Source organism: Phyllostomus hastatus, unplaced genomic scaffold (assembly GCF_019186645.2).
Source record: "Phyllostomus hastatus isolate PE091 unplaced genomic scaffold, TTU_PhHast_1.1 phas_contig_40, whole genome shotgun sequence".
NCBI lineage: Eukaryota > Metazoa > Chordata > Mammalia > Chiroptera > Phyllostomidae > Phyllostomus > Phyllostomus hastatus.
In genome coordinates this window covers 41,336,700-41,349,440 of record NW_025333872.1, presented here as the reverse complement: position 1 = coordinate 41,349,440, position 12,741 = coordinate 41,336,700, and the positions used below count along the sequence as shown (strand labels likewise).

At 36.0% G+C, this 12,741-nt stretch overlaps 1 protein-coding gene across 2 annotated transcripts in view; it reads left to right on the top strand.

Moving 5' to 3' along the window:
• Positions 1 to 12,741, top strand: part of RNGTT (RNA guanylyltransferase and 5'-phosphatase) — a 242,293-nt gene that overhangs the window by 107,610 nt on the left and 121,942 nt on the right. The window contains exon 12 of one of the 2 annotated variants that reach the window (XM_045843818.1): positions 4,845 to 4,913. The exons of the other annotated variant lie outside the window; for it this stretch is intronic. Coding sequence (XP_045699774.1) covers positions 4,845 to 4,913 — 69 coding nt within the window. The remainder of the gene's footprint in view (positions 1 to 4,844; positions 4,914 to 12,741) is intronic. 2 annotated transcript variants of the gene reach the window in all.

Sequence of the window (12,741 nt, the reverse complement as noted above, 5' to 3'; positions counted from 1 at the left end):
ATTTAAAAAATATGAATTTGCTTGTAGATGAAGATGCCCTCTCCAGCTCATCATATTTCTCACTAGTCCCTGTAATCTTATATCCAGTCCCGTTCAGGCCTGGCATGTAGAGGCATTTGAGTTTGTGACTTTTGATACCCTGGCATTAGTTCTTCCAGAACAGAGACTGATCGATCTTTTTTAAATCTCAAACATTTGCTAGAATGGCTGTCAGTTATTAGCACTAAATGTGCATTGAATGACTGAATGGATAAATGATGCCTCAATTATGAGATTAAAAATAAGATTAACAACCACCCAAAATAGTAAACTGTATTTTCTAGAGAAATTTTGTTTTTAGATATTCTAATTTGTTGAGAGGGTTTTACGAGAGTTAGTTTGCTTAATTTTCATTGCAGTAATATGGGTTAATAAAAGAGCCAATGAGAATATTCTAGAGGCTATTTATATTTTGATGAACCAACTTTAATATTATAGTTATTTAGGCATTATTAGTAAATAATAGAAATCAGTTCATTGTTTTTAAACAAAGATGATGATACTGAATTTTTGTTGAGCAAAAGGGATGTGTTTTATAGAATGATTCTATACTGATTAGAGGAATATTGAGGATATAGAAGCACTGGGTAATCTTAGCCTAAACCAGAAGTTAGACTTTGGGAGATGAAAGAAGAATAAAGAGTCATATCGGGGGGGTGGTAAAAATAGACCTTGAATTTTGTTATGAAACCAGGTAAAAATATCAGCAGATACAAGCTACTATATTGAGTCTTCTGAGGCAATGAATTGGGGTTATGTGGGAATATTTGCTCAGAAAACATCTGATGTGAGTAGAATACTCCATAACAGAAAGGCAGAGGTAGTTTATTCTTTTCTTGTTTAATATTATAATATAATGAATTGATGTTGCCAATTCCCATTCCCAATTACATTGCAGATTCATTTTCTTATTTGTCGTCTTAAGCTATCATTTTGCTTCTTTCCAAAAGATTCCTTGCTATGCTTTGTAACTTTACAGTTTCTCTTTTGTTCCTCGTTTCTAATTTCAAGCCACTTTGTATTATCTTTCTGTGCTTATGTATTTATAATGATTTGGTTCTCAATTACTTCCTGATTTATAGATGTATAAAGTATCAATGTCAGTCAATCACCTGGCATAATCTTAGTTCCACCCATGGAAAGTTAAATGCCTTCTGTAGGATATTTATGATGGTGTTTGTGATGCTATTATCTTCACAGATAAGCAAATGTAAATTTTATAAGTAAATTTTATAAAATACTATCATACTTTATTAATTATTACTTGATATATCATGTCTACTATTTACTAGTATGCCCAGGCTTACGTTATCATTGGGTCCCCAGGCATCCTGCTGCTTGGTGGGTTTCCAGCATTATTAAGCAGTCAGGAAATATCGACCCTAAGGAACACTGAATGAAATTATTGTTTTATTGAGATGTTACCATCCAACAAATTATCTAAGAAAACCTTAGTACTTCTTACATAAGAACACCAGTGCATTCCATAAATTAGTTTTACTTAAAATATAGAAGAGGAGAAAAATAGGATAGTTGAAAAGGATAGGACATTCTGTTTTGGAATATAATATTAGAGACAAAAGAATACCAAAGTGAATTTTAAAATTATTTGATATTTAAATTATTCAAATAAAACCTGACATTTCAAGCTATGATATTTAACTAAGTCTTTAACTCTTTTTGGTTCCTTGTAACTACTTCTTCCTTGCAGACAGTGTCTGACATAAACTTCTCTCAAAGGCTGCCCATCAACCTTACTTTAATACAACTTGCTCTGTTTGGTTTGACCTTTTTATAAGCCTGACCTCACTATTTCTTTGAAATTTAGTCTCAATGACTTTATTCTGATTTAGTCACTTTGAGTTTGGCAACTTATCCCTGGCTCTTATTCCTACTTTAAAATTTTAAGTCAGACATACTATTTTCTAACTACAACTTCCATCTTTAAAGACTCGCAAGACATTTCATCAACTTCTCCGCCATCTACTGAGCCCTGAACCTCTTGGACAATGTCTAGGTCTGAGGTTCAGGGAAAGTGGTCCTCTTCATTGGTGGTCCAATCTCAGGCCAAGTGGCTCCTTCTTGCATCTGTAGTCCTAGTTTCTTAGGGTGGAAGTTGATATTGACTTGTGACCTTTCTTCTTTTCTAATTAGTTATTTAGTACAGTAAATATTCCTGTAAACACACTTTAGCTGTACCTCTCAAATCTCAATTACTGTATTTTCATTTCATTCAATATGAAATATTTAAATTTTTTCCTTTTGATTTTTTCTTTTATTCATGTGTTATTTAGAAGCAAGTTATTAAGTTTCCAAACATTGGGGACTTTCTGGATATCTTTCTCTTACTGATATATAATTTTTTTTTAGGACGGTTGTTGTTTTCCTTAAGATTTTATTTATTTATTTTTTTAGAGAGAAGGGAAGGGAGGGAGAAAGAGAGGGAGAGAAACATTAATGTGTGGTTGCCTCTCATGCATCCCCTACTGGGGACCTGGCCTGCAACCTAGGCATGTGCCCTGACTGGGAATCAAACTGGTTACCCTTTGGTTCACAGGCCTGCACTCAATCCACTGAGCTTCACCAACTAGGGCTTAATGATAGATAATTTAATTCTTTGTGGTCAGAAAACATTCTTTGTATTACTTGGACCTATCAATGTGTTGTATGCACTTGGGAAAAATTGTGTTTTCTCCTCTTATTAGGTGGAATGTCCTATAATTTTCAGCTAAGTCAAATTGTTTCAGTGGTTGTGTTCTTACTGCTTTTCTGTCTGCGTTCTATAAACATCTTTACTACTGCTCTTTGATTTTCAGTTTTGGTATGGGGTTAATACCCAAAATTTATAAAGAACTTATATAACTCAATGCTGAAAAACCCCAAACAATCCAATTTAAAAATGGGCAAAGGGCCTGAATAGATAGTTCCCCAAAGAGGACCTACAGATGGCTAATAGACATATGAAAAGATGCTCAATGTTAATAATCATCAGAGAAATGCAAATTAAAACTGCAATGAGATATCACCTCACACCTGACAGAATGGCTATCATCAACAAATGAACACAAAACAAGTGCTGGCAAGGATGTGGAGAAAGGGGAACCCTTATGCACTGCATGGGGGAATGCAGACTGGTGCAGCCATGGTGGTAAATAGTATGGGGTTTCCTCAAAATACTGAAAATGGAGCTGCCTTTTGACCCAGTGCTCTCACTTCTGGAAATATATCCTAAGAATCCTGAAACACTAAATCCAAAGAATATATGCCCACCTCCCCACCATGTTCATTGCAGCATTATTTATAATAACCAAGATCAGGAAATAGCCTAAGTGGCCATTAGTAGATGAGTGGATTGTGGAGTAAAACTCTGTGTTACATTTACACATTGGAATCCTACACGGACGTATAAAAGGAGGAAATCATACCTTTTGCAACAGCATGGATGGATCTGGAGGTTATTATATTAAGTGAAATAAGCCAGTCAGAGAAAGACAAATACCATAATGAACAAAATAAACTGACAAAATAATAACAAAGGCATGGACACATGGAACAGACTGACAGCTATCAGCGTGAAGGGAGGGTGGGGGACAGAGTGAAAGGAGTAACCAAAGAACATATATACATAACACATAGATACAGATAACAGGGTGGTGATAGCCAGGGGGAAAGAGTGGTGGGGACTAGGTGGAGGTGGTCAAACGGGGGTAGAATGAGGTTGGAAAGAGACAGTGCTTGAGGCGGTGGACACATGATATAGCATGCAGATGTTTTATTGAGTTGTTTGCTTGAAACCTGTATGGTTTTGTGAACCAATGTTACACCAATAAATTCAATTAAAAAAAAAAAACAAAACTACTTGCTCAGAAATAATAGGAGAGCACTGAGTGTATAACTCTGCCCTTGAGTAGATAAGACATTGAGAAAACTGTTACTTCTATTTTGTACTGTATATCCCTTATAATGAAATTCTGTGCTTGGAAAATATAAAAAAGACAAAGTAAGACAAAAAAGAAAGGTTAAATTTTTTTCTGCTTGAGGGATTGGAAAAACACAGAAAATGTATTTTTGGATTGCTTTCTCCATACCTGAACTAGCTGTGGTTACAGCTTCTCAGAGGATTCCCCCCATCCTTCTATCCCCAAACAGGTCTCTCTGTTATCTCCTTTGTTGTATATGTATATTTATTTATTTTCCAAATATTTGATTTATTTATCTTTAGAGAGAGGGGAGGGGGAAGGGAGAAGGAGAGGAGAGAAACATTGATGTGAAAGAGAAACGTTGACAGTTGCCTCTCACACTCCCTGACCAGGAACCGAACCTGCAACTAATCATGTGCCCTGATTGGGAATTGAACCCGGCATCCTTTCACTTTGTGGGGTGATACCCAACCAATTGAGCCACACCTGTCAGTGCTATGTGTTTATTTTTAATTCCCTTTATCTATTACTTCCCAGAGATTCTATTTTTACTTTGTCATTGAGACCAGTGCTTTTAATCTACAATGAATTTTAATTCATATTAAAATTTCTTTTTGCTGGCTCAGCAATGCATTTAAAAATATGCTATTAGCATTTTGCTCATCATTTTGTCTGTGGTAGTTAGGACTGTTATTCAAGGTATCTAGCCTTCCATGGAATGGAAATCTTTATGTATTAAAAAAAACTTATATTAACCTATGTTCCTCTGGACCATCCCTCCCTCCCATTTCGTATTTCAGTTCTTGAAATTTAAGAAAGTTTGTACAAAGTTTACAGAAGTTTAAAATACTTTAAAGTGATTGTTTAATTTTATTTATTTTATAGCTACTTGAAGGAAATTTTGCCAAAGAAGTTAGCCATGAAATGGATGGACTTATTTTTCAACCCACTGGAGTAAGTTTGTGTGTGTGTGTGTGTGTGTGTGTGTGTGCACGCGTGCGTGTGCATGTGCATGTGTGTGCGTGCATGTGTGCATAAAGTACTTTCCTCAGACTCATACTGCTCAGTGTGGATTGCTTGTGTAATCACTGTTTTTTTCTAAAACCGATTGTTGTAAAACATTTCATCTATGATGAATATATAAAATAGTGAAATGAACAGTTTTTTGTTTTTCACTCAGTTTAAGAAATAAACATAGCTGATCACTATTTTTCAAGAAAGCTAGTTTTTTAATATAATAATTTTCTTGTCCTTGAAAATGAATGTTAATTTGTTTTATTTTACTAGAAATCTATGAATAATGCTATATTAGTGCTTATTTCTTACTGTAGGCCAATATACCTTTAAGTATTAACATTTCTAAAACTTCATTTTGCTGTGGATGAGTAAAATTCAAAGAGTTATCTATACTTGAAGAAAAATACAGTTTTTTGAATATTCCATGTCAAATTTCTGAAACTCACTAAAGGACTTTCACCAACTTATCAGTCAAATCATTTATTTGGAGTAAGTTTTGTTTTACTCTGAATCAGGGTTTTGTAGCCTCAGCACCATTGATGTCTTTGGCATGGTAATTCTCGGCTGTGGGGAGCTGTCCTGTGCATGATAGGATGTTTAGAGATGTACTCAGTCTGTACTTACTAGATGTAGATGCCAGTATTCCCTGTCCTTTCCACCTCTCCAGCCACTGCTTAATTTTTCCCTGGAGAGCAAAATTGCCTTCACTTGAGATCCTGTGCTTTATAGGACAGTGTTTCTCAAATGTGGCCTGTGGACAGCTGCATTGGCACCACCCAAGAAGTTGTCAGGAAAGCCACTCACCCCAGGTTTAGTGATCAGAAACTGCGAGTGGAGTCCAGCAATTTGTGTGCTTTAACGAGCTCTCCAAGTGAGTGATGCATGTTCAAGTGTGAGTGCCACTACTCTATAGAAGAGAGTTGTATTTCCTATGGTACCCCTCAGCATATGCTGCATTTTGCCTTCACTAACTCTGCCCTTAGAAATTAGGGCATTGGCTAGTTGTGAAGTTATATAGAGAGGCATCAAGCTAGATACCTGGAAAAAAAGGAAGGAAACTAATATTTTTGAACACTATGTATTAAACACTCGACTATATATGCTTTGCGTATGTAGTAAAATGCTGCTATTATGCAAGTTAAGATAAATGTGATATGTGATTGGTTTCTGTCTTCCATCTAGCCTTCCTTGCCAAAGAGATAAAGGGAAAATCTGTGGTTGAAGGAGGAGGAGATGGAGGGCAGATTTAGAGGCTGGGGACAGAAATTGTAGAAAATTCTATTTTAGGAAAGATAGAAGTTAGATCTTTTAAGTTTCAGTATTTTTCCAGGCCTAATCTCCCTAGACTGAAAGATTTAAAGTCTAAATATAATGATAATTAAAATAAACTTCATTGTGTTAAACTCATCGTTAAGACCCATGCATGTGTGAAATTTTGGTGGTATGTAAGAGAAGTGGCCTGACCATAAGTGACTGTGATGTTTAGTATAGTCAGTTGATTTATTAGTCTGTTCCCATTCTGTTACCACACTTCTTGTGACAATGATTTTGTAAGTGATATCAGATAAGTCAAGACTCCCTGCTCTTTGCCAATATTTTCTTAAATATTTGTGGATATTTTGTTTAATGTATACATTTCAGACTCAGTTTGTCAGATTACCCAAAAATTCTTCTTGGGAGTTTATTTGGAATTGATTTGAATTTAGATTAATTTGGAGAAAATCAGTGTTTTTATAGTGTTAAATTGAATGAATAAGGTATAGCTCTTCTCAGGTCTTTTTCTGTTCTCCAGTTGAGCTTAAGTTTTTAATGGTTGTTAATCCATTTTTTAGATATTTAGTAATTTCCATTTTTATAGTAAACGGTGCCTTTGAAAAAATTTGCTACTTCTAGTGTACTGTCACACTGTTGATTGATTTATTTTGTTGATTCAACAATCTTGCTGAACACTTTTAGTTCTAATAATTGTTTAGTTTTATATATTGGCCAGGACTTTTAGCAATAGTTTAAATGTTGACTCTCATTGGATGGAGGAGAGGGGGACATTACTTTATTTTGAACCCCAAAGGAATGTGCTTAAATTTTCTCCATTATGTATATTTTTGGTAAATTTTAGTTAGATACCTTTTATAACTTTAAGACATTTTTGTTTCTCTTTTTTCTGTTTTTAAAAATTTAATCTTTATTGTATTGTTTTTCCATTACCATTTAGTCCCTTTATACCTCCTCCCCCAGCAATCACCACACTGTTGTCCATGTCCATGAGTCCTTTTCTCTTTTTCTGTCTCTTCACCCCCTCACCTCCCTTCCCCATCCACAGCTATTATCTTCCTCTCCATCTATGAGACTGTCCCCATTTTCCTTTTTAGTTCAGTTTGTTCATTAGATCCCACATGTGAGTGAAATCATATGGTATTTCCCTTTCTCTGACTGGCTTATTTCAATTAGCATATTTTTCTCCAGGTCTATCCATACTGTTGCAAAGGATAAAACTTTCTTCTTTTTCATAGCCTAGTAGTCTTCCAAATGTGTAAATGTCCCACAGTTGTTTTATCCATTTATCTACTCATGGGCACTTGGGCTGCTTCCATATCTTGGTGATTGTAAATAATGCTGCAGTGATCATAAGGGTGCTTATGTTCTTTCGAATTAGTGTTTTGGGTTCCTTTAGATATATTCCCAGAAGTGGGTTTGCTGGGTCAAAAGGCAGATCCATTTATAATTTTTTGAGATATCTCCATACTGCTATCCACAGTGGCTCCACCAACCTGCATTCCCACCAACAGTACAAAAGGGTTCCCCTTCTCCACATGCTTGCCAGCACTTGTTTGTTGATTTATTGATGTATGATAGCCATTCTGACAGGTGTGAGATGGTATCTCATTGTGGTTTTAATTTGCATTTTTCTGATAATTAACTAACATTGAGCATCTTTTTAACTGAGTATTGACCATCTGTAGGTCCTCTTTGGAGAAGTACTTATTCAGGTGTTTTGCCCATTTTTGAATTGGGTTGTTTGTTTTTTTTTGGTGTTGAGTTTTGTAAGTTCTTTATAAATTTTGGGTATTAACCCCTTATCAGATGGTATTGGTGAATATGTTCTTACATTTTGTGGGTTGTCTTTTTATTTTGTTGATGTTTTCCTTTGCTGTGCAAAACCTTTTTAGTTTGATGTAGTTCCTTTTGTTTCTTTTGCCTGGGGAGATATATCTAATAAAATATTGCTATGAGCATTGTCTGAGATTTTGATGCTGATGTTTTCTTCAGTGATTTTTTTTTAATGGCTTTGGGTCTAACATTTAAGTCTTTGATCCATTTTGAATTTATTCTTGTGTGTGGTATAAAAAGGTGGTCTAGTTTCATTTTTCTGCATGTATCTGTCCAATTTTCCCAACACCATTTATAGAATAGACTATCATTAGCCCATTGTATGTGCTTGCTTCCTCTGTCAAATATTAATTGACTATAAAGGTGTGGGTTTATTTCTGTGCTCTCTATTCTGTTTCATTGATCTATGTGTCTGTTTTTATGTCAGTACCAGGCTGTTTTGATTACTATGGTCTCATAGTATTGTTTGATACTAGGTAGTGTGATTCCTCCAACTTTGTTCTTATTTCTCAGCATCGCTGTTTCTATGTAGGGTCTTTTGTGGCCCCATATAAATTTTTGAAATATTTGTTCTAGTTCTGTGAACTACAGAACTAGAATTGGAATCTTGATAAGAATCGTGTTGAATGTATAGATTGCTATGGGTAGTTTGGACATTTTAATGATGTTACTTCTTCCTATCCATGGACATGGTGTGTGCTTCCTCTTTTTGTATCTTCTTCAGTGTCTTATAATTTTCTGAGTACAGGTCTTTTACATACTCAGGTTTATTCCTAGGTATTTTATTTTTTGTAGTGATTGTAGTGAATGGGATTGTTTTCTTAATTTCCCTTTCTGTTAGTTTGTTACTGGCATATAAAAATACAGCTGATTTCTAGATGTTAATTTTGTATCTTGCTGCTTTGCTGAGATCATTTATCAGTTCTAGTAGCATCTGGGTGGAATCTTTGGGGCCCTCTGTGTATAGTATCATGTCATCTGCAAATGATGACAGTTTTATTTCTGCCTTTCAAATTTGGATGCCTTTTATTTCTTCTTGTCTAATTGCCATGGTTAGGACTTCCAGTACTATGTTGGATAAGGGAGGTGGAAGCGGATATCCTTGTCTTGTTCCTGATCTTAATGGGAATGCTTGCAGTTTTTGTGTGCTGTGTATGATGCTGGCAGTGGGTTTGTCGTATGTGGCCTTTAATATGTGTAGGTATGTTCCCTCTCATCCCACTTTGCTGAGAGTTTTTATCATAAATGGGTGCTGGATTTTATAAAATTCTTTTTCTTCATCTATTAATATGATCATGTGGTTTTTAGCCTTCATTTTCTTTATGTGGCGATCACATTTATCGATTTGTGAATGTTGTACCAATATTGTGTTCCTGAAATAAATCCCAGTTGATCATGGTGTGTGATCTTTTTTTATTCATTGCTGTGTTTGGTTTGCTGATATTTTATTGAGTATTTTAGTGTCTGTGTTCATCAGGGATATTGGCCTATAATTTTCTTTCTTTGTAGTGTCTTCATCTGGTTTTGGAATTAGGATAATGCTGACCTTGTAAAATGAGTCTGGGAGTCTTCCCTTTTCTTGAATTTTTTTGGAATAATTTGAAAAGAGAAGGTATTAGTTCTTCTTGTACTAAAACTCACCTGGTAAAATTCACCTGGGAAGCCATCCGGGGCTTTTGTTTGTGGGGGTTTATGATTACTACTTCACTTTCACTAGGTGTAATCTGTCTATTCAGGTTCTCTGATTCTTCCTGATTTAATTCTGGAAGATTGTATGTTTCTAGGAGTTTCATCCATTTTGTCCATGTTGTCCATTTTTTGGCATAGTATTTTCTTACAATCCTTTGTATTTCTTTGGTGTCAGTTGTTATTTCTCTTCTTTCATTTCTAATTTTATTCATTTGGGTCCTCTTTGTTTGTGAGTCTGGTTAAAGGTTTGTCAGTCTTGTTTATCTTTTTAAAAACCTAGCTCTTGGATTCATTGGTCTTTTGTATTGTTTCTTTTTAGACTCTTTCATTTATTTGTGCTCTTATCTTTATTATTTCCTTCCTTGTACTTATGGTTAGGTGTTGTTTGTTGTTCTTTTTCAAGTTAGTTAGATTGTTTATTCTAGCTTTTTCTTTTTTGGGGAGGGAGCGGTTAGGCCTGTAATGCTTTGAATTTCCCTCTTAGAATTGCTTTGCCAGAGTCCCACAGATTTGAATTGTTGTGTCCTCATTTTCATTTGTCTCAGGGTATCTTTTGATTTCTTCCTTGTTCTCATTGTTGACCCACTCATTGTTTAATAACAAGTTATTTAGCTTCCATGCCTTTGTGTGTTTTTCAGTGTTCTTCTTGTGATTGATTTCTAGTTTCATAGCATTGTGGTCAGAGAAGATGCTTGCTATGATTTCATTCTTCTATTTATTGAGACTTGTTTTGTGTCCTAACATGTGGTCTATCCTAGAAAACGTTCCATGTGTATTTGAAAAGTATGTATATTTTGCTGCTTTGGTATTAAATATTCTGAAGATATCAATTAAATCCATTTGATGTAGTGTGTCATTTAAGGCCACTGTCTTGTTGATTTTCTGTCTGGAAGATCTATCCATTAAAGTTAATAGGGTCTTAAAATCCCCATCTATGACTGTATTTCAGTAGATTCTCTCCCATTATGTTCATCAAGATTTGCTTTACATATTAAGGTATTCCTGTGTTGGGTCTGTAAATGTTTACTACGGTTATATCCTCTTGTTGGATTGTTCCCTTTATTGTTATGTAGTGTCTTTCTCTGTCTGTTACTACAGCCTTGGTCTTAAAGTCTATCTTGTCAGTTATAAGTACTGTTACCCCACCTTTCTTTTCTTTGCATTTGCATGAAATATCTTTTCCCAGCCCTTTACTTTTAGACTGTGTGTGTATTTAGATCTGAGATGTGTCTCTTGGAGGCAGCATACATATGGGTCTTGTTTTCTTATTCACTAGGCTACCTTACACCTTTTGGTTGGAGCATTTACGCTGTTTACATTTAGATAATTATTGATATATGCATATTTAGTGCCATTTTATTGTTAGACTATTTTCATTTTTTTTTCATTCTTTTTTTCTTCTTAAAGCAAGCCCTTTAACATCTGTTGCAGTACTGGTTTGGTAATGACAAACTTCTTTGGCTTTTTCTTGTTTGGGAAGCTCTTTATTTCTCCTTTGATTTTAAATGGTAGCCTTGTTTGTAGATCCTTGCTTTATATCACCTTGAATATTTCACACTACTCCCTTCTGGCCTGATACGTTTCTGCTGGGAAGTTGGATGTCAGTCTATTTGGTGCTCCCCTGTATGTAACCACCTTCTTTTCTCTTGTGGCTTTTAGGATTCTCTCCTTGTCTTTAAGCCTTGTCATTTTAATTATGTGTCATGGTGTAGGCCTCTTTGGATCCAACTTGTTTGGGATTCTCCGAGTTTCCTGGGCTTGTGTGTCTTTTTCCTTACCAGCTTAGGGAAGTTTTCGGTCATTATTTCTTCAAATAGGTTCTTGATCCCTTACTCACTCTCTTCTCCTTATGGTGTTCCCTTGATGTGGATATTGTTATGTTTCATGTTATCCACAATGTTTCTTAAGCTCCCCTCATTTTTTAAAATTCTTTTTCCTTTGTGGTGCTCTGCCTGGGTGGTTTTCCTACTTTGTCTTTCAAATCACTGATTTGATCCTCTGCTTCATCTAACCTACTGTTTATTCCTTCCGTTATGTTATTTAGTTCAGATATTGCATTCTTTATTTCTGACTGGTCCATCTTTATGGTTTCTATGTCTTTTTTGATGCTGTCAGATATCCTTATAATTATTACTCTAAACTCTCTATCTGATAAATTGCTTGCCTCCATTTCATCTAGTTCCTCTTCTGGAGAATTCTTTTTCTTTCATTTGGGGTCTGTTTCTTTGTCTTCCCATTTTGGCTACTTCTTTGTATTTTCTACCTTAGTTATTTAACTGATCAGTGATATAGCCTCAAGCTGTAATCAGCAGCAGGGTTTAAGCACCACTGGGTGGGGCAGAGTAATTCCTTTGGTGGGGTTATTGCATCCCCTCAGGCTGATGCCCCTGGAGAGGAGTGCTTTGCCTGAGAATAGTGGCTTCAGTAGTATGGGGAATGACTCAGCACAGGGTTCCTAATGGCTGTTCCTTCAGTTCTCTCTCTAGACTCTCCTGAAGCATCTCTAGAACACACTGCCCTCCCTCTGCCAGAGCACCCAGGATAAGTGGCTGCATATGAAATTTTGTTTATTGGCTCATTAAGATGCTGACTGTGTCTCCAGCTGTCTGTCCCTGGCAGACAGAAACCTGCTGCTTTTCACAGTTGGATGTTATCTGTGTTACTTTCCTGTTCTGGTGCTGTAGGCTGGGGAGCCCAGCTTGGAGTTTAGACCCTATACTTCTAAGGGGAAACCCCTGGCCTCTGAAATAGCCCCCTGGCACCTCAGCTGCCACCTGTGGGAGCCCAGCCAGGCCTCTCGTGTCCTCTCCGCATTGTCTACCAGTCTTCTTGGGGTGAAGTGGTTTCTTTTGTCTCTCCATAGGTATAGGGCTTCTCTCCAGCTAGTGTTCAGGTGGTTATTCTGGATGATTTCTCTACAATTTAATTATAATTCCAGACTGGGCCTTTGAGGAGGTTAGTGTAGCTT